General features: G+C 40.8%; 1 protein-coding gene across 1 annotated transcript in view; it reads right to left on the bottom strand.

The window, feature by feature from the left end:
- Myocd (myocardin) overlaps window positions 1-3,008 on the bottom strand; it is a 49,019-nt gene extending 46,011 nt beyond the window's left edge. Inside the window, exon 1 of the mRNA XM_042693860.1 lies at window positions 2,940-3,008. Coding sequence (XP_042549794.1) covers window positions 2,940-2,955 — 16 coding nt within the window. The 5' untranslated portion in view covers window positions 2,956-3,008. The remainder of the gene's footprint in view (window positions 1-2,939) is intronic.
- Window positions 3,009-26,847: the final 23,839 nt, after the last annotated feature.

The following is a 26,847-nucleotide window of genomic DNA, read 5'->3' as shown; positions in this document are numbered from 1 at the left end:
ATGTTGGTCTTGTCATTTCTGTCTCCTAGGTGAATTCACCTTCAGTATTATTTTTCTTGCTTTGTTTTCACAGCCTGGAATGCTTCTCACCTACCCCTCACCATGAATATCTCTTTCTCTCCCAGGTCCTGGTGGAAATCCATCCTGGCTTTCCTTGCCTTACAGGCTTCCTTTGCTTTGTCTGCCTGTTGTAGGCTCCTTCATCTAACATTGCTGCTTCTGATGTACAATGCGAAATTCCTAAAGATAGGGGTCATTCTGTATTTATCAAGTCTTTGGTTCTCCAGGAACTGAATCCTTAATTTCTACTGAGGAGAAGTGTGGTTTCTAAGGAAGCCACAGAACATGTGATAGAATCAGGAGCTGCTGATCAGTTCAAGACTTCAATGGGCCAGGAGCAATGGCTTGTGCCTATAATCCTAGCTACAAAAGAGCTGTAGGGAGGAGGATTATGGTCCATGGTTGGCCCAGGCAAAAAAAGGTTGAAAAAATTTCAGTAATTTGTATCTGTAAAATAACTGAAGCCAAAAGGGCTGAGGGTGTGGCTCAAGTGGTAGAACCTGAGTTCAAACCCCATTACCACCAAGAAGCGAGGGAAGGGGATAAATGCCAGAGCCTTGTGCATGCTAGGCAGGCATTCCACTGCTAAGCTATGTCTCCAGTCCCCAGTCCTCTTAGGATTTTTGGATTATAGCATTATTATGTGCTCATTATCATAAATGTGAATGAAGTTTATGATAGCACATGGTAATGCTAAAATCCCCAAAAAAGTATACAAAAGAAAATAAAGCTTCAAGACATTTTGCACTTAAGGTCAACTACTTTCAAAACTAAAGTTATTTATGTTTATGGCTCTTGATGTGTACTTTTTCTTCCCAGAATCTGCCGGCACATGCAATTTATATTTACATGTATCTTTTTTTTTCTTCCTAGAATTTGACTGTAGATATAGTTTAGCTTTCTGCTGTTCTCTCTAGATATCTTGTAAACTTTTGGTTATTGTCATTATTCTTAGAAACTTTGTTGGTTAGTGGCTCCATGGCTCATCCCCTATTGTTGGATTCTTGCTATTAAAGTACTTTCCATGAAGCTGGGCACTGGTGGCTCATGCCTGTAATCTTAGCTACTCAGGGGGCTGAGATCTGAGAATCGTGGTTCAAAGCCAGCCTGGGCAGGAAAGTGCATGAGACTCTTATCTCCAAATATCCACCAGAAAACCAAACCGGTACTGTGAGCTCAAAGTGGTAGAGTGATAGCCTTGAGTAGAAAAGCTCAAGGATAGCTCCTAGGCCCTAAATCCAAGGCCCTACCACCACCACCACCAACAACAACAACAAATGATGATTTTCATCATAGCTTAATCTTTAGATTTTGAATTATTTTCTTTAAATCAAAGATACAAAATTGCATAACAAGACAAAAGGGTAGATAGACTTTCAAAGAATTAGTTACCAAATCACTCTCTAGATACATAGATCAGCATATCCACCCACCTGTTACATGTATTTCTCAGACCTTTGTCAGATGTAATACATACTTTCATTTGCTAACTCAATCATCGACAAGTTTCCATCTTATTTGAAATGGCATTGCTTAGGTTATTTGTGTGTGTCTGTGCTCATGTAGCGCTGCTTCTGGGGTCTGTGAAATAGTATCAAGAATAATGACACCTCTGCCCAACAGCCCTGGGTATCCTTGCTATCTGGTCCAGGTATCAGACTTGTAAGCTATGCAGCCCTTTCCCTGAATACTATGTTGTCTTCTTTCCCTCTCCTTCCTATTATGGAAACAGTCCCCCATGTTAAAACAAACCCATTTGTTCCAGGGTTGGAAAAAAAGATCAGCTCTGGGAAGCGAGAGTAACAGATGAGATGTTGGTCAAAGAACCAAAAGCTCACCATTTTTATTATTTTTCAGCACCTTCTATACTCCTTACAGCCAGCATGCAGTTTTGTTGGGAAATGGTCATTATGTGGAGAGAAAGAGTGCTGGCTGGTACTAGGTCTGTGAGGCCCTCGCAGCCTGCAGTGCCTTCCCTGCTTTCCATCTACACTCCAGCCTTCACAGTCAACTTTTCTCCTCCTTCCTTCTCCAACCATTCTGATTCGGCTCTCTCTCTTCTCTGATCTTCTTTTGTGCATGTGCTACAGACAATGCATTCTCTCTCTTCTCAGGCATGACTGTGAATGAATGCTGATTCTCATGTCTGCCTCCTCTATTATTCTGTGAGGGCCCTTGGGGAGTAAGAATCTGTATCTTATCCATGACTAAACCACAAGATCCGTTCTTGTCTCTTTTATGGGCATCCAATATGGTATTTGCTCCATGAGTAACTATTTCGTAGGTAAACATCGGGGTAGGAGATGGGCCTCTTTGAAGCTGGGATTGCTCTCCCAGTGAAGGCAAAACTCATTGAGCAAGCAAGAGGAGACACCCCTCTTGTCACGTCAGAATATTAGTGGAGTGACTTATTTGCCCTGTTTCTTCTCCATTATGGAGGTAGCTCCCTAGGAAAGGTAGAACTGGGCCTGCATTGATCAGCACTGATTTCCAAAGTAAAGTAAATGGCAACCTGGATGAATAATAATTGGCAACAATTGTTGGATGATATTCTTATGTGCTCAGAGAGGTTATGCAATTGCCTTGGCATCAGAAAATGGCGCCACTGAAATTGAAGTCCCAGTCTTGCAACCTTCTTAGCCACTGTATAGCTTTCCAAGTAGGTTTTCTTCCAAGATTTAAAATGACTAGATGATAGCTTGGAATTACTTAGTGTAATGACTGGAGAGACTTTGTAAGAGATTTAGCAAATGCTCAATGATGGAGAAGGTAAAACAAGTCAAACATGTCACTCTCCTGGTATTCTGACAAGGAACTCTGGAAAACTCAGCCGGCCATTTGATGGATATTTTCTAGTTAGTAGGGGCATGCAGGCTTACCTTGGAGTATGTGCATATTAAGCAAGTGGGCACAGTCGGACCTGTTTCTACCCTTGTGCTTCAGAGAATCTTCAGTCTGTAGAACACAAACATGGAGAATGGCCTAGTTTTAATGTTATAAACAAAAGCCTCAATTTCTCCCCAAAGGAAACATACTCTTTGTATACCATATGGAAAACTGACCTATCTTGTTGCTAGAGAAACACAAAAGGATGGGAAAATAAAGGAGAGAAAGACAGAGCTTGGATACATGTAAAGCCAGGACCAAACAGACTCATGTTAATAGTAGTCAGTTGGGATACTGAGCTGTTTGTCTTATGATCAACCCTATTCTGTCACCTCTTAAATATAACCCAGGTCAAGGATAACACATGGTCTAAATCTACCTGTTGGAACATGGTAACATAGGGCCCACCCCTGTGAGTTGTCTGCAGTCTCCCTTAGGACATGGGAAAATGTAAAACCTGTATACTTTGTAAAGCATCTAGAAACAGATTATTCACTGGAGCTGTTTGGAGGGATAATGTAGATTAGACCAAAGCAGATCCCTGATCCTTGGTTTTTTATTTCTAGGCTTTTAAAGCATCTCATTGTGTTTCATGGCCTATGGGTTTCTGAGAAGGAGCTGGGGGAGTAGGTGGGGGTCTCTCTAGGCCTGATGGAAGACTGTCATTCTTTCTTCTTTTCCAGGTAGTAGGAATCACAGCCCTCCAGGAGCAGCTTTGAAGAGCCTTAGCATCCTGTCCTCCTTGTCTCATCATAGTTGCAAGGGTATAAGTCCTCGGCAGAGAAATTCTAATATGTGGACGCCTCATGAGCCTTCTCTTCCACTCCAAGTGCTAATAGTTCCTAACTAGTATTTGTATTCTTGATAAATGCAAGTTTCAGAGATTTACATAATGCTGCAGGATAAACTGATTGTCCTCTTCAAATGCCACACATAAAGAAACAAAACTCCAAAGAAACAAAACAAAACAAAACCCCATACCCCAAGCAAACCCTTTTCCAATACCCCCTCAAAGGAAACTTAAACACAATTCCTATTGCCTTTAAGTAACTAGTAAATAATGTCCCCATGGGTCTTGCCTTCCCATGGAATCTCATTGAAGAAAATCTGCTTAGAGAAGACTGTAATAAAAGGTAAGGCATCTTGCTAACTACCCTTACTTCCATTTTAAAAGTCCTTCTGACCTCTTATGCATCCTTGCTATGATTTTTCTCCCCAACATCAGGAAGGTTGAGAATACATATATATATTAAATATATTGAGAATATGTATTTATATATACATGTATACGTGTGTGTGTGTGTGTGTGTGTGTGTGTGTGTGTGTGTGTGTGTGTGTACTTAACAACAGTAACTTCAACGTTGACGTAGTCGATTCCACAGTGAAGGAATTGCTTATAGGAATTCTCGTGTTTTGGCTAAAGTCAAGCAGTCAGAGATCTATAACCGAATTGTTCCAGATCAGGAAAGACCATTTTCCACATTACCTTGTCACTATCCAACTTTTTTCTTTGCTCATGGAATTCAGTTGGGCTTTTCAGTGCTGTAACAGAAAGATAAAGATGTAAGAGACTGGCCTCAGGGTGTTGGTCAGTGTGGCCAGACTGGCTGAGTGTTTGCTGAGCTATGCACAGTCTGTAAGTGATTGCCTTTATTAGGCCACAAGCAATGAAAGAGAGAAGCCCAGAGGATACGAGATGCCTGGAAGCCAGAGGAGGCAGAGGAAGGTGGAAGTCAAGCCTAAACCAGGAGGAAGCAGCAGAAGCAAAATGCGTGACAGGAGAGAAATGGTGGCGGCAGGGTCATTCCAAGTTCTTGAGAAAACAAGAGGAGCCAGAAGTATCACTGGTTAAAGGTAGATGGGTAGCTAGCATCCTCTTTGGCTCAGGTTCAAAAGTTGGGGCAATGGTTGAGATCTGAAGTGGGTGGGGGCATATTGCAGGAAGGCAAGTACTTTGGAGAAAGAATGTGGGTGGTTGGTCATGTACATGCAACCCAGAGTGTCCAGTGGGGGGGGGGGGGAAACAACAACACAGAATTGTACTTGGAGGATTGGAAGGGACCTTGGGGATGGTGAAGTTCAATTCCAAGTTCAAATCTGACCTTAAACAGAATGGAGAAACTGAAATCTATAGAAATGGATCGTCTTCTTCAGGGTCATACAGTTAGGACTTGCAGTTTAGGTCCTTTGATACCTGATACTGTTCAAAATATGATAGTTGACTATGAACATCCGTAGACAGGCACCAGGAGACTGTGTATACAACAGCAGCCTAGATCATCGGACCTGATGCCATCTCTGTGTTTTTCTCTATGGAGTCCCATCTCTCTTTCAGAGTGCTTCTTCATTAGGAAAACTCGGTAAACCTATTCTATGTGAAATGCAGTTCAGCAAAATCCTATGGTTTATAGGTTTACAGGCCTCCTGCATCCATCTCCATTAGGAGATACAAGTTTTCCCTGTTCATTTGCTAAGCGATGAAGTCATAGGTTGCAGAATTATATTTTTTTATTGTAATTGGGAGAGAATGAGGGAAGGGGTGACACTGCCCCAAAAGAAATGTACTCTACCTGACTTACATAAGTGTAACTCATCTGCACATCATCTGTACAACAAGAAAAATATTTTTTAAAAAAAGAATATGAAGAACCAATTGCAAGTCTGGACAACTTGATGAATCACATGACCCCAGAGCTCTACAGTAAGCAAAATACATGTTCACTCTTAAGCTGTAGGCAATGAAGTTTTCTTCCAAATGCTGGCTGGTTTAAAAATTAAGCCAGATCAACTCGTGTGTGTGTGTGTGTGTGTGTGTGTGTGTGTGTGTGTGTGTGTGTGTGTGTGTGTATGTGTTGCATTCAGTCATTAAGAACAGACTAAATCTGAGCAGTTTGCAGCTTAGCTTGGTGGACATTAAGATGTGGCTGTAGTCATGATGGACATTCAAGTAGGATTCTGCTTGGGGAATTAATAAGGCATACTCCATTAGTCTTCCTACTGTATCTTATCATTGACCAGGCTGACCAATGGGACATGTCAAACAGTCCTAGGGACTTGTGAAACAGTTTTAAAGGCTGCCACATTCACAGCACAGTTGACCGGCACAGTTTCTCCTCCTTTTTGACTAGATATGAAGTGGCTTCCTTTGCTTAAGAAGAACACCTGAATATGTTGCTTGAATAGCACATTGCCCACCGATCTGACATTGCTATTTGCCCTTAAAATGGGTGTGTCTGCCATGCTCATCACTGTAAATACTCTTTATCATCATTATTTTTCCTTGCTCCATGACTCTAAGTAATGCATGGTGGCTCATGCATTTTCTTTTTGACTTGGGTACCATAGGAAGGAAATCTATTGAGCAATGTCTTACAAGACTGCTCCTTCTTCTCCAGGAAATCAGATTCCAAAAAGTCTGCTTGAAATCCAGTAGCCCTTGTGAACCTGTGCACTGTGGTCCAATAGATCTTCATTTCTGCCCTGTCACCTGGGGTCATTTAATTAGACATTACATATTACTGTGGCTTAATTCCTTAAAAGGCATTGATTTTTAAATTGATCTGTTTACTAAGTGGTTCAAAAGAATAACACATATCTTGTGTCAAGAAGTTTCCCAAAGGGAATTATATGAAATATATCTTGAGATATCTCTTCCCTTCCAAACACAATTGGCTTTAATTGGGCTTGGGAATTTATCTAATTTTTTTATGCCTAAGGCTGTTTAGGTTTTACTAGCAGAGTTGGTTAAATGGTCTAAGAAACACTGCATTTCATGTCTCTTAGCTTGGTTAAAGTGATGCTTTGTTGTTCCCTGGTGTTAATAATTCTGTGAAATGAGTCGCATGATGCAGTTCTCTCACACCAGGAACACAGAAGTCTTCTAGAATCTTCTACCATAGGATGGGATGTTATGTCCATTTAACAAGGTCTTGGGAAGAACCCTCAAGTGGTTTGCATGTTGTTTTTACCACACACTCTTCTCAAGGCTTAAAAGGGTATGTGGGACACTGGCTGGAGGTCACACTGTGGAAAACTCCCCTGCAGTGGCCTTAGGGTTGAGGTTTGCTTTCTCTGTGACTCCAGAGAATGTGGGTTTTAGCCATCTACCCTGCAGGCCTGAAGAAACAATAATGACCCCCAAGCCAGTAGATTTTATTTTTTGGGGGGGGAGGGATACACAAAGGACCACTTCTGCTTCCAGCCCAGGGAGTATCGAATGGCAAAATGTTGTATTTAAAGGACATTGACATTTAAGATGGAGAAGGAATTTGGATTTCTAAATTAAAAAAATAAGCCCTTGTAATTTCAAATAAAAATGCAGTTATAAATCCAGGCCGCCACACATCTGCCTCGCTTCCCCCTGGAGGAAGATTAATGGCTCCTCACAGGGGAATTCATGTTCTCGCCTCGGCGTTTAGTTGTGGGCTATTCCTATTTCTGTCCCATAGCTCCAGTTAATTTGGGTCAGCTGTGTGTATAAACATTTGCTTACTTAGAGCTCAGAGAACTCTTCTGAGATAAGGCTGGACCTCCTGCAGTCTTCACTCCACTGATCTAATGCTTCCTAGGGGATCATGGGTAAGGGTGAAAGTAGGTTGTGGGCGCACTGAGAACTAATTCAAGCACAGGCCTGACTCTTCTGCACAGGTAGGGTGCAGTGCTGGGCTGCAGCTCTGTCAGCAGAGATAGGGCTACAGGGCATGGCTTCCCTCAAGCGGACCTCTGACTGCCAGGCTTTGAGAGAGAATCTGGCTCTGTTGGCCAAGAGTCACAATCAAAGAGCCAGAAACCTCAGCAGAAGAAGCGCTATGGTTCTCGAAGCATGGCTCCGAGGCCAGCATTCTCAGTGTAATTTGGAGCTCCATTGCACAGAACTGCAGTAGCATCAGAAGCTCTGGAGATAGGGCATTGGGATTTGTGTTTGAACAAGCCCTCCAGGTGACTTTGGTGCCCAAGTTTAAGAACCTTAGCAGTGGTATTTACAAGGCCAGTGGGTTCTAGTTTAAAGTCCCTGAGAATCTATGAGTTCAAAGAGGAGCAGTGAAACACTGGGATTGATTTCCAGTATTTCTGAAAGGGTATGTCTGTCCAGAGAAAAGATGGTAAGCATAGCAACACTAATTTTTCACTTCAACTGTCTAGAACCATAGTGACTTAGAATTGCATATCCTAATGTAAAAAGGCATTGTCTGGTAACTATAGATGCCATTCATGAACTCAAGACAGACATACAGATGAACAATTCATGTGGGTGGGGTTCTTTGGGGGAAAAGACAATATTGCTTCAGACATAAATCTGTGGCAGTGGTGGACCAGATTAAAGAGGAATGAGATGACTCACAGTAGAGGATCCATCTACAACTATTGATTCCCTTGTTTTGTGGTCTAATTTTAGTGCAACCTGGAACTAGTTTGATGTTTCCTTTGCACCTTGTCTCTTACCTATAAAATGAGCTATATACCAGTAATGATATTTTGGAGATAATATTTTCTTTGTAGATTGGTAATAAATTGCTTAGTTGGTATCCAATTATATAGTCTTAAGGATTTGAGAACAGTTCATCCCTCCCCCCCAATGTAGGCTGTATACGTTTAGATCTAGTTTGTGCACTTACAGAATTTTGTATATCTTGGGATTTCTCTGAAAATTAAAAAAGGTAGAAAGACAAATTCAAATTGTACTTGAATAACTGGGTGCTTCAGTTTGCTTGCTTTTTGTTTTGTCCAGTCCCAAAGGAATGGAAACTGAAAATTGAAGGAGAGATGGGAGGAAAGAGGGGGACTTAGCTTTTGACCCATATGGACTTGATAAGAAAATCCAAGATGCCTTTCCCTATCTCAGACGCTCAGTTGTTAGAAAGAAGGGAAGAGGCAGACAGATCAATCCTCTGGTGCTGTGTTCTGCTCAGACAGCCAACAGTGTGTGGTAAAGTGGGTGCTGTAGAGAGAAGCCAAGTCATAGGAATTGCACTGAGAAAAGGAAGAGAGACTTTGTCCAGTCAACTTCTCGAGCTATGGTGAAGCTGCATAGGGGTGGGGTGTGCGGGAATGGCCCGGTCATTCTTCTTGCTATTCAGAAGTGCCACAGAGTTCAGGGATTTACCAAGGCTCTGCAGTATATATATGGCTGCGGTAGTTTGGATTAGTCTGCAAAAAAAATAAAGGCAGTACCATTCATAGACAGCTCATTGTATCCTGAAATTCATTTACATTGATTATGGGCTCAACAGAGCTAGAGATTCCATTCTGGCCACTGGCAACTTTGAGACTTTGTGGCTAAGTAGCAGCCTGTCTGTGCTCTAGCTCCTCTACAACACCAATTTAATTCTTCCCTCCTTTGTATTCCAGGGAAAAGGGGAAATTCCCTTCCATTTCCCCTGGAATTCCATTTTCCTGACTGTCTTCAGTAATAGAGAACAGAAATTATGCTTTCTTCTTCTTTCCTAATATTCTTATGTAGGGAGCTCAATGTGCCCCCAAATTATTAACAGAACAGCTAAATGCGGGTGACTGGGGACTCATTCTAGATTGTAAGCCCTTTGAGAAAGATCATGTCGGATTCTACTGTAAGTGTTCCCCAAAACCTTGCTCCAAAAAAGATAGCTGATATATACCACATTACTCTGTGGCCATTTTAATATCTAAGCCACATAAGGATGATTATCTAAGTCTTCCAAAATAGTTGGCATAAAATGATACCATTTAGAATTCTACCAAGCAATGTAGTGCCCAAGGAAGAGAATAGAAGATAAGAAAGCATACATAACAAAACAATGACTAGACCCAAGTGCTAGTGTGATCTACAAGGGAGGGGGTGAGATGGGCCCTGTGGTCATAAAAGAACCAGGTCTTCATGGCCTTGCAGCCTGAAGCCTGAAAAGGAGAAATAGTGAAGGCCATTTCTTTAACTTGTAGTCATAGTGGCAAACTAGGCAATAGGATATCTCCATTTTGAGAATTAGATATGGGGTTTTGTTTATTTATTTTTGTGCCCGTAGTGGGGTTTGTACTTAGGGCTTTTGAGCTCCCACTTGGCCCTTTTTGATTAAGGCTGGTACCTAACCTCTTGAGCCATACTTCCACTTTTTTTCCTGAATAATTGGAGATAAAGAGTCTTAAAGGCTTTTTGGGCCAGGCTGGCTTGGAACCACGATCTTCAAGTCTCAACCTCAAGAGTATTTTGGGATATAGGCATGAGGTACCAGTACTTCAGGTTTTAGGTAGGGGGGTGGGTGTTCAGAGACAGGTACAAATACTAATTTTTAACCTTGAGACTCTTGAACTTTGAGAAGAGATTTCACCAACATTTCATGACTGGCAGGTTGGAAAGGTGAATTTCAGAACTAATATTATAAACGTGAAAAGAATCTTTAGGATATGACCTGGGCTTATCTACCTGACCCAAGAGCCTCTTTCTCACTGTTTGATATTCTTCCAAGGGTTCTGGCCCCCATACCTCAAGCTTTGTGACTTCTAGTCTACAGGTGGTAATGTGGGACTGGAGCTGCAGCTCAGTAGTACAGAGCTTTATCTAGCATTCCATTCCTAACATTGCAAAATTATAAATAAAAACCCTAAAACTTGAGATATACTCCTTGTACTAGTCAGCTGGAAAGCAGGTGTTTCCATTCATTAGTATCAGCAGGAGAGAAATCTGTGGTTTAATCATCAATTCAGAGGGTAACTGAAGTGAAAACCATCAGAGATATTTCAGTGGGTTTTTTCATTCAAGGCTGGTCGCAGTATAACAAAGATGATATGTTAATAATGGAACCTGAATTTTTTGTCATCTGTCTGTCTGTCTGTCTGTCTACCTACCTATCCACTTACCTATCATCTACCTGTCTGTCTTTTCAGCTGAACTTTTTGTCATAAAAATGTACGTGTTTTATGTTCCTCCCCCAATGGTATATCCCCTGTTGTCACTGTACTTGATTTTGGTACCCTGCATCTTGTATTTACATTTGTCTAATCTGGGGAAGGGAAGGGGAATAACAAAAGGCTGAAACAAGGACACAGGATGACCCATTGCAACAATGATACTCACAAGACAGTATATTGGAAACGAACTTTACAACTTTGGGCTGGGCGAGGGGAGTGGAATAGGGGGAGGAGTGTGGCGGGGGTGGGGGTGGGGGGAAGGGATCATGGGACAACAACAGGAAAGGGGTAACAGATTGACAAGTAATGCACTCATTGCCTTACTCATGGAACTGTCTGTAACCCCTCTGTACAGTATCTTTACAATCAAATAAAATTTTAAAAAGTCAAGTGATTCATTTTACATCTGTAGAAAAAGGCAACATGAGGAATAGGAGACTAAAGTTTTATTTAGCCTCAGCTCTACCACAATAAGAGAGGTTTGTATGTTTATACTATTGGCAAGCTCTGAAGATGTAATCTAATATAAAATACAAGATTAATTTTCTTTCTCGTTCCTTTCCTCCCTCCTTCCCCTTTTCTTTTCTCTTCTCTTCTTTCTTTCTTTCTCTTCCTTCCTTCCTTCCTTTATTTTTATTTATTTATTTATTTTGGTCAGTCATGGGGCTTGAGCTCTTGGCCTGGGCACTGTCCCTCAGCAGTTCAGCTCAAGGTGAGTGCTCTACCGCTTCAGCCACAGTACCACTTCCGATTTTCTGAGTGGTTAATTGGAAATAAGAGTCTCATGGACTTTCCTGCCTGGGCTGGCTTGGAACCATGATCCTCAGATCTCAGCCTCCTGAGTAGATAGGATTACGGGCATGAGCTACTAGCGCCTTGCTTCTTTCTTTCTTTCTTTCCTTCTTCTTTCTTTCTTTCTTTCTTTCTTTCTTTCTTTCTTTCTTTCTTTCTTTCTTTCTTTCTTTCTTTCTTTCTTTCTTTCTTTCTTTCTTTCTTTCTTTCCTTCCTTCTTTCTTTCTTCCTTTCTTTCTTTCTTTCCTCCTTCCTTCCTTCCTTCTTTCTTTCTTTCCTCTTTCTTTCTTTCTTTCCTCCTTCCTTCCTTCCTTCCTTCCTTCCTTCCTTCCTTCCTTCCTTCCTCCCTCCCTCCCTCCCTCCCTCTTTTCCTTTCTCCTTCCTTCCTTCCTTCCTTCCTTCCTCCCTCCCTCCCTCCCTCTTTTCCTTTCTCCTTCCTTCCTTCCTTCCTTCCTTCCTTCCTTCCTTCCTTCCTTCCTTTCTTCATTTTTCTTTCTTTCTTTCTCTCTTTCTTTCCCTCCCTCCCTCCCTCCCTCCCTCCCTTCCTCCCTCCTTCCCTTCCTTCCTTCCTTCCTCCCTTCCTTCCTTCCTTCCTTCCTTCCTTCCTTCCTTCCTTCCTTCCTTCCTTCCTTCCTTCCTTCCTTCCTTCCTTCCTTCCTTCCTTCCTTCCTTCCTTGCTTTCTTGCTTTTTCTGTACTGGGGTTTGAATTCAGGGCCTGAGGAAATGTATTGCCTCTCACTGAAGGGAGACTATGCTCTTGGTCTCAGACTGGCTTGGAGAGGCTGACTGTTAGCAGGTAAAGACCCTTTTCCTGGCTCTAGCTTTCTGAGAAGAGCTAAAGCAGAACATGTCTGCCCAGACAGGGATTCCAGTGTGCATCAGACATGCATGTGCACTTTTCCATAGCGGAATACACACCCTTAGCAAGCATGGTTGAGAATAGGTGGCAGAAGAGTCTTAAACCTTTATCATTGATTAAATTTGTTTTTGTTTTTAAAAGCTTATAGTGGTATGGTGGTGCATGCCTGTTTGAGAGGTAGAGACAGGAAGATCATAAGTTTGAGGCAAGCTCAGCAAAATTGGTGAGATCCTGTTTTAAAACTAAAATGAAAGATAAAAAGATTGGCTGTATGGCTCAAGTGATGAAATACTTGATTGGAAGCCCTGGGTTCAGTTCCTAGTAATTTTCATTATTTGCCAGACATGCCCTACCAATAAAATTATCATAATGATACAATAGATGATGGATGTAAATTTTCTCTTATATATTATTTGTTAGTATCCATATTGTGTGATTATGAAAATAACAGAGAATAAAATGTTATGTATCAATTGAGCTAATAGGGGAGGTGATATTACAAATGTATCACTTTTTTAAGGAATAGAGTTAGGAACTTTTATTAGTTATTTTTCTGATTCCTAGATTTAACTCCTCATATATATATATACATATATTTCTTATTCAAATCCCAGCTTCAAGACTCATGCTCAGAGCATTCAAGCAAATGTGCTGAGCTTTCGATCAGTTATGAACTTGGGCTAACTACAACGTTCTGAATCTATTTGTTCCATTTGTGTTCCCAGAATTAAGGGGGAAGACACATCAGCCTAGGTAAAACTGTTTCCTTGACCTGAGCTCTGTAGACCTTTGCTTTCTGTCTTTAGCACCCTGTACGGGGAAGAATAAGCTGTCCCAGACCACCCTGTAGAATTGCTGTAAATGTGGCTGTGGAGGAGATGTCTCTTGGATGCTTAACAAACCCCTGAAAAAGTTCTGCTGTTAGCTGCCTACAATTCATTGTGTAACTCATGCAAATCCCCCCACATCATACCATTCCTATGTGCCCCCCAAATGTATAAAATGTACTAAAAAGTTTTTTTAAGTATGAAAAAGTGTGGAGCAAAGACATTAAAAATTGGAATGTATCTAACTTCAAGAGAATAAACATTAACAACAAAAAAGAAAAGTATCTTTGAGTTTTGAAAAGAAAAGGCTTAAAGCAGTTTGAGTTCTGCCATGTTCAGACAGACAGGGCCCATAAGGTCTGTGTGCTGACCACAGGGTGAGCTCTCCCCTGCTTGTAAGCACATTAAACCCAGAAGTCATAGTCAGGATGGTGTTATACAGGTGAATGAGCCTGGGCAAGGGCCAATACAAGTCTTGATTTTTGAAAACTTCATTGGGAAGGAAGTTAGTGTGGCTTCCAACAGCTTAACTTGATTTAATTCACCTACAGCCCCCTTTCCCTTATTTCTATAGGTACTGACAAAGTAAAATTGAGTTGGTAATGAGTGGGAATTTCAAAAATATTTTCTACAGCATATTCCTTCTCTGATGCAGATTATGGCTAGTGGTTGATTATTCCAGCATTTGTGTTGAAATGGTATAGCTACCCAATCTTTCAGAAAGGAACTATTGAACAATATCCAATTCATTGTGGACTCAAATGTCCCAAGCAACTAAGGTAATACACCTGACATGATTAGTACTTCTGGAAAGAGGAATGATTATATGCAGTTTTAAAAGAGAGGAGTCAAGAATGGCCATAGTGAATTGTGTTTACCAACTGGTGGAAGCCAACTAACCATATTAGAATTTTTAGACACAACTTATATACAAGTAATTGACAGCAAGGGCAAAGGATACCAAGTCTGGGTTTCTGCTGACACAAATTTTGTCAGGATATTGAGAAATCAACGCATCGGTGCTCAATAACTTCAGAGGCACTTCCTTGTTCCCTTATATTGTGGTCCTGCAGTAGAGTAGAGGAGAAAGAGCAGTAGGTACTCACGTGGTATGATGCCTTGGTTAGCCAGTTGCTCCTGGGTCCGTCTCTGTTGAAGTCGTAACTGTAAAACTTAGAAAAATAAGAGTTAGTGTGTGAGTTTTGGCTAAAAGGATTATCGTCACTGACATTTATGGCATACTTAATAGTTCTCACTTTTTTCTAGGAGAGTTTTGAACATGGTTGTGTGTTCTGAATATTTTTAATTGTGTTGTAGATGCAGAACTTCACTCATATTGCATATAAGAGAAGCAGAAGGACCATGGCGAGGTCTGGAATCCTGGGATGAGAAGATCCATCTCCTCTTTGAAGAAAATGTTGAGTTCATAGCACCATGCCCCCTACTCCACCCCAATGGCACTCTCTAAGTGGTAAAAGCCTGTGATTTCATAAAAGGATGCAGAGTGGAGAAAACATAGCTTTGGCATTCCATCTGAGTTCAAATCCTCTCTCTCCCTCCCCAATAGATACTTAACCCTGGACACATCTGGCTAACCCCCATTTTCCTTATTTGTAAATAGCAATATTTACCTTGCATGGCTGCCATAATGTCTGATAAAATGCATGTACACGTGTCACTTCACCCAGAACCTGACACTGACAATGGCACAAAAATGCTACTGTCAGGTGCAGGGGCTCATGTCTTTAATCATGGCTCCTTGGGAGACAGAGCAGGAGGGTTATATATCCAAGCCAGCCTAGCTAAAACTGTTCATGAGACCCTATCTCTAAAATAAGCAGCAAATAAAACAAGAAGGTGTGACTCAAGTTCGAGAGCCTGGAAAGCACGAGGCTCCAAGTTCAAACCCTAGTATTGTGAAATAAATAGCTAAAACTATGATTATGATAACCTGGAATTATTTGTTTGGAAATTCAAAAAGGCACTATTGGAGTTATGTTTTGCTTAACAAAAGAAAACATTATAAAATTATCCAAACTCTATACACAACATTTACTATATATCCAATTACATACGTTAAATATATGCATACATATGTCAAATATATGTTGCAAAAATTATATGTAATTATCATTTTTTTTTGCCAGTCATGGGGCCTGAACTCTGGGCCTGGGTGCTGTCTCTCAGCTCTTCAGCTCAAGACAAGTGCTCTACCACTTGAGCCACAGTGCCACTTCCGGCTTTTTCTGCTTATGTGGTGCTGAGGCACTCATGCATGCAAGGCAAGCACTCTACCACTGAGCTACCTGCCCAGCCCTGTAACTATCATTTTATATACATAGTTAATATTAAATAGTATTGTGTTAAAAGTATGACACTTGCAGAGAAACTGAGAGATCTGAGGATCAAGGTTCAAAGACAGCCTGGGCAGACAAATCCAAGAGACTCTTATCTCCAATTAGCCTGCAAAAAAGCTGAAAGTGGAGCCATGGTTCAGGTCATAGAGTGAGTGCCAGCCTTGAACAAAAAAGCTAAGGGACAGCAAAAAAAACTAAGCACCTAGGCCCTGATTTTAAGCCCCAGTACTGGTACATGTGTGTGTGTGCACGCACACACACAGACAACACACACAGAGATACACACACACCGTACCACTCCACACCACACAAAAAGTGGAAGGCATTTGTTCATTACATTTATAACTCAGTCAGTAAATACCTGACTGCCCATTATGTGAACACATTCCTTACTGTTTGCCTACAATGGTAAATAGGTCAGATAATATTCTCATGGACAGAATGTACCAATTGGGGAGAGAAATTTCAGTTTTCCCTGAATATAAACTTTTATTGTTTTTATCCTTTTAATTTAAAAATTATTATCTGTAGGTAGTTCTACAAGAGAGGTGTCATTTAACAAAGAATGCATCTTGATCTGTATCACTCTCTTCAACAGTCTCATCTCTCTTTGATCCATCCCTTCCCTTCCTTACATTTTTTTATGTTTTTTTTTTTATTGTAAAAATACTGCACAGAGGGGTTACGATTACATGAGTAAGGTAATGAGTACATTTCCTATCGAGTGTTGGTACCTCCTCCTTTGTTTATCCACTCCCATCCCTTACCTCCCCACACCCCCAACTTCTCCCTCCCTCCTCAAGTTGTAAAGTTTGTTTTCAACATAGTATCTTGTACATCTCATTGTTACAATTATTTCAGCATTTTGTTATTTCTCTTTCTCTCCCCAAATTAGAAAAATGTACATACAAGATGCAGGGTACCGACATCAAATACAGTGAGAACAGGGGTTATACCATGGGAGAAAAACATACAAAAGAAGCAAAAATAAATAAATAAATAAATAAAATCACATATACACTTTAAATACATTAAAAACAATAGCAAGAAAGAAAAAACAAGTTGTGTCCCTATCTTGGGGTTCATTTCACTTAACATCATCTTATCTGGTCATATGTATATAGCCTTGACCTTTTCTACTTGTGCTAGACTTATACTAGTTATTGCAAATAAGGGAAACCATGGGACCTATGTTTCTTTGGGCCTGGCTTACTTCACTTAATATAATTTTTTCCAAGTCTTTCCATTTCCTAACAAATGGGGCAGTGCCATTCTTTCTGATAGAGGCATAGAATTCCATTGCATATATATATATAGATATATATATATATCTATATATATATCTATATATATATATCTCACATTTTCTTGATCCATTCATCTACTGAGGGACATCTAGATTGGTTCCATATCTTAGCTATGGTAAATAATGCTGCGCTAAACATAGTTGTGCTGGTAGCTTTAATACAGCCTTATTTGTGATTGGTTGGGTAAATGCCCCAAAGTGGGATTGCTGGGTCCCTTCCTTACATTTCTTATCTTGGTGATATATCCAATAAATTCTTGGTTGTATTTTCTTCCCCCACTTCCTCCCTTCATTGTCTACCCCACTCCCCTTGGCCCTACCCCTTGCAAATACCCATTTCTTGGTGTGTATTTTGTTGAGCTTTGATTTAGCTTTTCTAAAAAATTGTACTTTTTGAGCTTTCCATAGCATCTATCATAACTCGTTTCCTTCCTTCTTTCTTTCTTGTTTTTTCTTTCTTTCTTTCTTCTTTTTTTCTGCTAGTCCTAGGGCTTTGAATTCAGGGCTTGGGTGGTATTTCTGAGCTTTTGATTTTGCTTGATACTAGTGTGCTACCACTTGAGCCACCACTCTACTTACAGCTTCTTTTGGTGCTTAATTGTAGATAAGAGTCTTGTGAATTTTCCTTCCTTGGTGGCTTTGAGCCTCCATCATCAGATCTCAGCTTCTTGAATAGCTAAGATTACAGGCCTGAGCATTGGCACCTGGCTTGCAAATACCAATTTTTATCGATGGATTTATGACTTCTCTTGGGTTGAAGGGAGCCTGTAAGATCTGCAAGGTAATGAATAATCAACTGAGATCCAGACTGATACCTCCTATGTCTACAAGCATACTGGCCAAACAGTCGAGGGGGATTTCCCCAACATTCTATTGTCAAGGGATTGCATGGGGCAGTGTGTTGCAATGGTTCCTGAGGTCATTTTTTTATACAGGGTTTGTTCCCCACATCTTTTTTCTCCAGTATGCTCTGTTACTCCTGAGCCTCATATCCATCCTGTGTGCTCAATTCTCTGCCTTTGATTATGACAGTTCCCCCAGGGGAGCTGGCATTATGCCATTTACAACTATGACTGTAACGTATCTTAGATATTAGCAAACAACCTGAAACCTTTATCGAAGAGTTTTCCTTTGCTCACGTATGTGTAATGGCATCTTCATTTGCAGAGGTTCTTCCATCATCTGTGATTTTGGTAGGTTCTGCATTCTTATTTAAGCTAATGGATACTTTTCTTTCTCATTGTTGGGGTACAGTACTGGGGTTTGAATTCAAGGCTTTGAGCTTGCTAGGTTGGTGCTCTACCATTTGAGCTATGATTCTAGCTCGGGTATTTTTTGCTGTTTATTGTTATTCTCCTTTTCTGCCTGGGCATAAGCCTGAGTTGAGATCCACCTAACTGTAGGCTTCTTGTTGCTGGGATCACTGGCACATACCCATAAGTCCACCTATCCTCCATGGAGATGGAGACAGAATCTCCAGGCTGGCCTTGAATTGCAGTCCTCTCAGTCTCAGCTTCCCATGCACCCTGGATTACAGCTGGGTTTAGAAGGACCTCCTGACTGTAGCTTCCAAAGAATTACAGATGTGAGGCACCACTATTGTATCTTACTCTTTTTCTCTTTCCTTCCTTTTTTCCTCCTTTCCCTTCCTTCCTCCTTTCCCTTCCTTCCTTCCTTCTTTCCTCCCTTTCTTCCCTCCCTCCCTCCCTTCTTTCTTTCTTTCTTTCTTTCTTTCTTTCTTTCTTTCTTTCTTTCTTTCTTTCTTTCTTTCTTTCTTTCTTTCTTTCTTTCTTTCTTTCTTTCTTTCTTTCTTTCTTTCTTTCTTCCTTTCTTTCTTTGCCATTCCTGGGGTTTAAATTCAGTGCTAGGGCATTGTCATTGACCTTTTTTGCTCAAGGCTGCTACTCTACCACTTAAGTCACAGCTCCACTTTTAGCTTTTTTTTGGTAGTTAACTGGAGATAAAAGTCTCATGAAGTTTTCCTGCCCAGGCTGTCTTCAGACTGTGATCCTCATATCTCAGCTTCTTGAGTAATTAGGATTCTAGGCATGAGCCACTGTTGCTGGCTTCCTTTACTTTCTTTTAAAGAAGCAAACTGTCTTCTGTTTCTAGATGGTAAGCAGAGCCACACCCAAGTCCTATAAGTAACAGAAATGATAGAAACATCTCTTTCTGTACTGAAAAAAAAGAGGCTTCCTCAAGTGATGAAAGATTATAAATAGTCTATGATGTATAAGAAGAATCTAGGGTTGGATTGTAACACTGCATCCCAACATACACAGTGATAACGGTGAGCTAGATCAGCCTTTGTCATGCTCCACTCCAAACTGCTTAGTGTTGGGGGATGAGGATGCTTGTATCCAGGTGAAAGTAGTACATCTGGCATCTTTGAAGAATCAAGACAGGTTCTAGACGATTGGAAATTCTTCAAAGGGTCAGGAATCCTTCATTGTATAAGAGTAACCCATGCCTCACCCTGTTTCTTCCTTACAATCCCCCTAATCACCAGCACGTGTCTCAGGGGACATGTCTCTTCTCAGAAGGTTCTGATGATCTATGGAGAAGACAGTTGCTCAGATACCCATGAGGGTATAATAAAGAATTTCCTAACCTGGAGGTATGTCAACCTTAAGGAAGAAAGACTCCAAAGAAAAGAATGTATGTTCTCAAAGTGACCGAGATACTTTTACATCCATGTACATAGCCACGTTTTTTTCCAAAATAGCCAAAAGATGGAAGCAAAAGCCAAGTGACCAATGATAAATGAATAGATGAATGAATAAATAAGTAAATTAATAAATAGATGGATGATGAATGGATGTGGTTTATCCACACAGAGAAACATTACTTAGCTTTATCCATGATAAAATATGGATAAATCTTGAGGCCAGTATACTAACTGAAATAAATACATTATGCAAGTGAAATGATCAAGTTACAAAAGGTCAAACACTATATAAATCTTCTTATGGAGTAGTAAAATTTCTATAGACAGAAAGTCAAATGTTTGCTTGTTAGAAGCTGGGGCATAGAAAGCTATTATTTAATGGACACAGAGTTTCCGTTTTACCAGGAGTTAGGAGAAAATTGTGGTCATGGTTGTCCATTCATGTGAAAGTCATACCACTGAACTAGATATTTGGAAGGGTTAACAATGGTGGGATTTGGCATTATGCCTATTTTCACCACACTGTTCCAAGTTAGAAAGTAAAGTGAATCTCAAAAGTAAAATTTAGGTCATCAAGCTCAACTCAAATGGATGAATATCAGAAGGACTATAGCTGAAAAGGGAACAGTAAGCTAAGAGGATTGAATTGAGCTATTCTTGAAGAACATAAGACAAAGGAATTAAGGGGTAAAAAGCAAAAGCAAAAAACACCCCATGTAGAAACACTGCCAACTGTAGGATATCTTCTAGGAACAAAGGTATACTTATCCACTATGGGTCTGAATATTTGTGCCCTGTCCCTTATTCAAATGCTGGAATCCTAACCTGCAGGGTGACGGTTTTAGGAGTTTGAACCTTTTGATTAGGCCATGAGGGGGTGCTCTTATGAGTGGATTGATGTACTTATGAGAGAGGGTGAAGCAGAGCCACATTGCCCCTTTCTACCTTGTGAGGAAGCAGCAAGGTAGCATTCTCTACAAAGTAGAAAGGGACCCTCACCAGACACTGAGTGTGCTTCACCTTGCTCTTTCTTACTCTCTGTCTAGACTCCAGAACTCCAAGAAAGAAGCTTTTGTGCTTTACAAGTTACCAAGTTTGTAGAATTTGTGATAGCGGCTGAAGTAAATGAAGACATGATTTCTGAACTAAAAATCTCTTCTTAGTAGTTGACTCATAAAGCTGGGTGCTGGTGGCCCACATCTGTAATCCTAGTTACTCAGGAGGCTGCAATCTGAGGATTGTGGTTCAAATCCAGCCAAAGCAGGGAAGTCTGTGAGACTCTTATCTTCAATTAATCACCCAAAGCCAGAAGTAGAGCTGTGACTCAAGTGGTAGAATGCCAACCTTGAGTGAAAAAGCTAAGAGACATTGCCCAGGCACTGAGTTCAAGCCCCAGCACTGGCACTAAAAATAAAGTTGACTCATGAAGGCAGTGTCCTTTACCCTATAAACTTACATGAGATGACATTGTAAGCATTTGTAAGCTTTATATTACCTGATTTTTATTAGTAATATACCACAGATATATTCCCATGCCATTTAATATTCTTCAGTGTGCACTGTTGTGGTAGCTGCATAGTATTATTTTTCCTCTTTCTTTCTTGCATTCTGGCTAGGCCTTGTTATTGAACCAAATGTCCATCACTGGCTATTTAGTTCATTGCCAAGCTTTTGCCGTTGTAAATAACAGTGGATGCTCTGCCTTGTTAAGTTAGGCCACTCTAATGGTTTTTGGTACTGTGTATTGAACTCAAGGACCTTGCTCACACCTTTTAGATATTACTCTAAGACACGTCTAAGAATGGCTCTGGAAGTGTAATAATTTGATTACAACCAATGCAAACATGGAAAGCTTTAGGTGTTTACAACACATAGACGCAGGTCTGCAGGTCTTTTTTGGTGTTTATCAGAAAAGTGTGTCATTTTCTTTCCATTACCCGGGTGAGGTGGCCTTGCTGCTCATGTCTGCAGGAGCTGTGCCATCCTCCTCTCTCCTCTGAAACTGAGGCCCTGGCAGCAGGCTCAGAGCTTCAAGTAGAAAGAAAGCAGCTGCCGAGCCATGGTCCGAATGAGCTCACCAGTAGATTCACCTGGGACTGGCTTCTTCTCCAGGTTTGAAAAAGCTCAGGGGGGAGGCTAGAGATCAAGCTGAATGACCAGATCCCTCCCTGGGGCTGCTTCCTGTGGCAGATGGAGTGCCCTGACACTCCAGGCAGAAAATGCCACCACCAGCCTAAAGCTGTCTTTCCCTCTGTGCACAGCTATTGCCTGGCCCCCTTTCCTGGATGCATTCTTGTGTTCCCTCCCCACACTCAGATGACTTGTGGCCATTTGTGTTCCCAGAGCTCCTGGCAACCCTTCATAGATCACCCGTAGCTAAAAATACACCGAGCAAAGGGTTAGGTTTTGGCTCAAGCTTTCTCCCGATTCCCAGTTCTAACCATCTGTAAAAGACAGGTGTTCCTGGAGTTCACTCTCTCTCTCTCCCTGTCCTTTGAGATCATGTTGGCATCCTTGGGGAGAGAAGGGCAAGTGTGTGTTTATTTTGTGCCATCCCAGTGTGTTCTCAACAGCATTGGTAGTTCTGGCATGTTGGTGCCAGTCTCCCTCAGCTTCTAGCAACAAAGCAATTTGTTCCCTGGCTTTGCTTTCTTTTGGCCATGGCTCTTAAGTTCTGGCATCCTATGTACTTGTTCAAGTGGCACTCCAGGGCTCCTGATTCTGATGTTCATGTCTGTCCAGCTATACTTGTTTTGGTGCTATACTGTGTACATTATCTTAGACTGATGACATGTGTTTTCATGTTGTATAGGGAGAATCTCTTTTAAAATAACCAGTCTTTTTGACAACTTTACCATATACAATTTTTTTTTCAAAATGAAGTTTGGGAACAAGGTAGTAAATTCTAACACCTCCTCCTATTCCCATCAAGCATCTACCTCTCTAAGGGAGGACTATGTTCCTCAAATATTCTAATAATCAAGGAATGAATGTCATCATTGTTTAGCTAGAGAAGTAGCTTCTTCTTGGATAATTATTAAATAATATATGGAAACATGTAAGGCAAGTATGATGGAGGACTAGGCTCTCGGCCTGCAGCTAAGGAACAGGTCTGGAGACCCAACTCAAGAAGGAAAGCTAAAATATGTGTATTATACTCCTGGGGCTGAAGCCAGAGAGATGTCATTTGCTTGTGCCCAGAAGAAGAAACAGAACTACCTGGAAGAGAAATGACCAGATAGATGCCTGGTTGAGTGTCTCACATAGAGGTGAAGGGAAGTTCCAGGATTGATGGATATTGTGATATGGCTCTTATCATATAGAATCCCCTTGCCATGGACACAGCGATTGCTGGTGGTCAGACTTTTCTTTTTATCACAGCAAAGCAGCATGAAGAAGCTGACGCTATGCTAATGGAAGACAGGGATTGCTGCTTCACCTCAGGTAAGTCATGATGTCTGTGAGTGCTAGCCCTCTCATTTGCTTGTAGCAACAATATTAACAAGAAGTCATAAAAGGGGCTGGGAAGGTGGCTCAGTGGTAGAGCGCTTGCCTTGCATGCTCGAGGCCCTGGGTTCGATTCCTCAGCACCACATAAGCAAAAAGAAAAAAGCTGGAAGTGGCGCTGTGGCTCAAGTGGTAGAGCACTAGCCTTGAGCTGAAGAGCTGAGGGACAGCGCCCAGGCCCAGAGTTCAGGCCCCATGACCGGACCCAAAAAAAAAAAAAAAGAAGTCATAAAAAAAAAAGTCATACCAACTTGGGAACCTGTTTAGAATGGACTGCACAAGTTCACTTCTTTCTAAACTCTACAAGGTGTGTTTTGTATTGATAGTGTGGCTTCAGCCTATCTGTTTGCTTCTGGAACAGAATCTGAAGAAAAACAGGAAAATGAGAAAATGAAAAATGGGAAAAATGAGAAAGTTCTGCTAAATCCATAGCTTTGCCAAAGCTGGGGGTCCTGGGAGGAGGGCACAGCATTTATAGAAAGAAGGGACAGGAGGCACAGGAGAACTTGCCACATAAAATGAGATGAGCAAGACAGATAATGGGGTTTGAAGATGATATGGAGTCAGGAATTTCCCACACATTAAATGCTTTAGTCTTCCTGTTTTCTTTCATTTCTTTCTTGTGGCCGTTTGCTGCTCAGAATTCCTGACAAAGATATTGAAGGGGACCGATTATGACCGAGAATTAAAATGTTAGTTGAGGGGTAAGGGGAGCCAGGTGTCAAAGATTTTATATAAATGATTCCATTGGAATCTCCAAACAAACGTGAAGGAGAATAAATGATTATTTCCATGTTATACCTCCAAAGGCCCAGATAATATAAACAGGTTGGCTAATACCCTAGAATGCTTAAAAGGAAAAATTAAAAAGACAACAAATTTCCAGTCTATGACTTTGGGTTCTAAGTTTCTACTCCTTGAGTTCAAGTTTCAAAGGCAATTATTTACATGGGAGGGCATTAATGGTGACCTTGTTATGCTTTGTGTTTGAACAGCCAATCGTGAAAGGACTCTTCAATGAAAAATCAGAAACCCTTAGAGCAGGAAGCATATGTTTTGCCATCTGCCTTCTAGGTAAGCCAGCATACAGGATACTCGGTTCAGAGTCAGCACCCACAGGTTTCCATGGCAATGGTCATGAAGAAGGGCCATGCTCTTTCTCCAGCCAATTGGTGGCGGGGTGATCATTCTGTTTCACACAGGTGATGGACCCAACGGAGTCTCTGAGAAGAATGAACTTCCTGGCTGATCTCAGGCTCCGACGATATCACACACAGCAGTTGCTATGGTTTTGGTGAGAAGTGTTGCTTTTCTGAGGATTGCAAAACACTTCATGTTCCAACCCCAGGCTGGCTCATTTCTGACAGAGTGGAAAATGTGTCTCCCTGGCTGAAATGTTCCTCTTGAGTCCAACCCAAAGATGACATTTTTAGGAAAGTTTGAGAAGAATCTTGTGGCTGTTACTGAGTCATGATCGAGTGGAAATGGATTTTTTCTATTTAGAGAGATTTTTTATTTTTTTGCTACTGTTTGAAAATGTCACAATCCTGGGGAAGGGTGGAAATGGAAAACTCTCTATTGGCTATCAATGAAACAATGGACTGGAGAATTCTGTGAGCTGTCTGGCAGAAGTAAATGGATGTGGTTAGGTATTTAAGAAGATGGGTTTGGCTCAATCTCACTGCTCCCCAAAAGGATTGCACAACTGTTTTTGCTGTAGACCAATCCTAGCCTTGGGGGACATCTCAGTTCCTACATACACTGAAGGAGTAGAGTAGATTGGATTGTATTAGGAATTATTCCAATCTACCTGATAAGAAGGATCATATCACCTAGGGAATCTAATTAAAAATTAAAAAAAAAACCTACACATTTCCTTGTAGACCACACCTGGGGTTGAATGGAACAAGATGTTAATGAACATTCCAGGATATTCTGAGGCAAATGTGTATTTAAAAGTAGAAATAAGACAATAAATGTATTACATTTAAAAAATGGGATTATTTTTCTTTTTAGATTGAGCCCAGGTGTTCTAATTATGCTAAGTAAGTGTTCTATCTCTGAGCTGACTATCAAGCCTGGGACTTTGTGTTCACACTAGTTAGTGCTTTGCTTTTTCCCTTGGAATGTACTATTACCTTTCGAATGGCTGTGTATGATGTCATCTTTGTGGGGTGTGTGTGTGTGTGTGTGTGTGTGTGTGTGTGTGTGTGTGTGTGTTTGTACAGCACTGGGCCTTGGAGCTCTCAGTGGGCTTTGTTGCTCATTGCTGGCACTTACCACTTGAGCTACATATCCAGTTATTATTTTTTTAATTGAAGATGGAATTTCATTGACTTTTCTGCCCAGGCTGGTCTCAAAGCACCCTCTTCTGGAGAATTTAGAATTATGGGCCTGGGTCCCCAGTACCTGGCCTTTCTCTCCTTTTTTTAAACAATGTATTAGCATTTCATTGTATTCCAATATCTATCTAACTAGGCTTTTTCATTGTTGACTTAATTTTTTCCTCCTATAAGTGAAGATGTATTCTTTTGTACTCATATTGGGGATTATAGGCATGTCTACAAGGGTGATGCTTTAGCTTTTGTAGTTGAATAAGTAATGGTGGTGACTCATTATAGTAACTTAATGAGACTACTAGGTTGACATTGATCTGACATCAGTACATATTTTAAGAAAATCCTTTCAAAAAGATATGATATTCTGATGATATTGTTTGGCTATTTAACCACTGGGACTATTTTTTTCTTATAGCTGTGGGTAAGCTTTATATATTCAGAGCTCATTAAGTATAGTCATCCAGAATCACAGGGTATCTCTAAAGATATTGGTACAACCTTGTTCATTGCCATACTAGACACTATTCACCATAGCCAAGATGTGGAAACAGCCAAGCTATGGAAATAAGAAACCACGTTACATGTGTATGAATTGTACCCATGCATCAGGAAGAATGATATAATGACATTAAGTGAAGTAAATCAGGTTAAGAGAGACAAAGGGCAATGGGTTTTCTCTCATATGTGGCAGCTAGACCTAAATTATTAACATGTATGAAACCATACATAGGGTCTTATGCATATATATATACACAAAAATATCAAAGTATGGTACATGCTTGTGAGAATTCCAATGGTCTAATGCTTTTGAACAACTAATTTACAGCTTAACAAAATGAATATGGGGAAGTTGGAATGTGTTTTTAGGTGAGGTCAGTAGGGAGCAGACAGAGGATGGGCAAATACAATCATACGACTCAATGAACATTGTGAAAGTGGAATTAGAGAAATCGAGAGGACTGGGGGAGTTGGGAAAGATGGTGGAGAATGATGCAAGGGGTGACATTGATCAAGATGCCTTTTACTCACAAACTGAATTGTTGAACATACTTTGTCCATCTATTTCAGGATAATAACCATCCATAGTTACCTATGTGGTAAAAATCCCTGGCTTCCAGTTTGCCTTTCAACTTGGTCTGTGTTGACTTGTGGCCCTTAATGGTTTTATACTCAGTCCTTCCCCGATTTCTCTTTTTTGTGTAGTTTTGGAACTGTCTTCCCCATCTTCAGACTACATACTGCTTAAATGGTCTTACATTTTTATGGCTTTTGCTTTTGCATTTGGCTGTCAGTACATCTGGAATCAACTTTCAGTGTATGGTGGTACTACAAAAAGCTCTGTTTTAAAAAAAAAAAAAAAAATA

Source organism: Dipodomys spectabilis, unplaced genomic scaffold, assembly GCF_019054845.1.
Source record: "Dipodomys spectabilis isolate Male_0828 unplaced genomic scaffold, ASM1905484v1 ptg000004l, whole genome shotgun sequence".
Lineage (NCBI taxonomy): Eukaryota > Metazoa > Chordata > Mammalia > Rodentia > Heteromyidae > Dipodomys > Dipodomys spectabilis.
The sequence above is the reverse complement of the archived record's forward strand: the minus strand, read 5'-3'. Positions and strand labels throughout refer to the sequence as shown.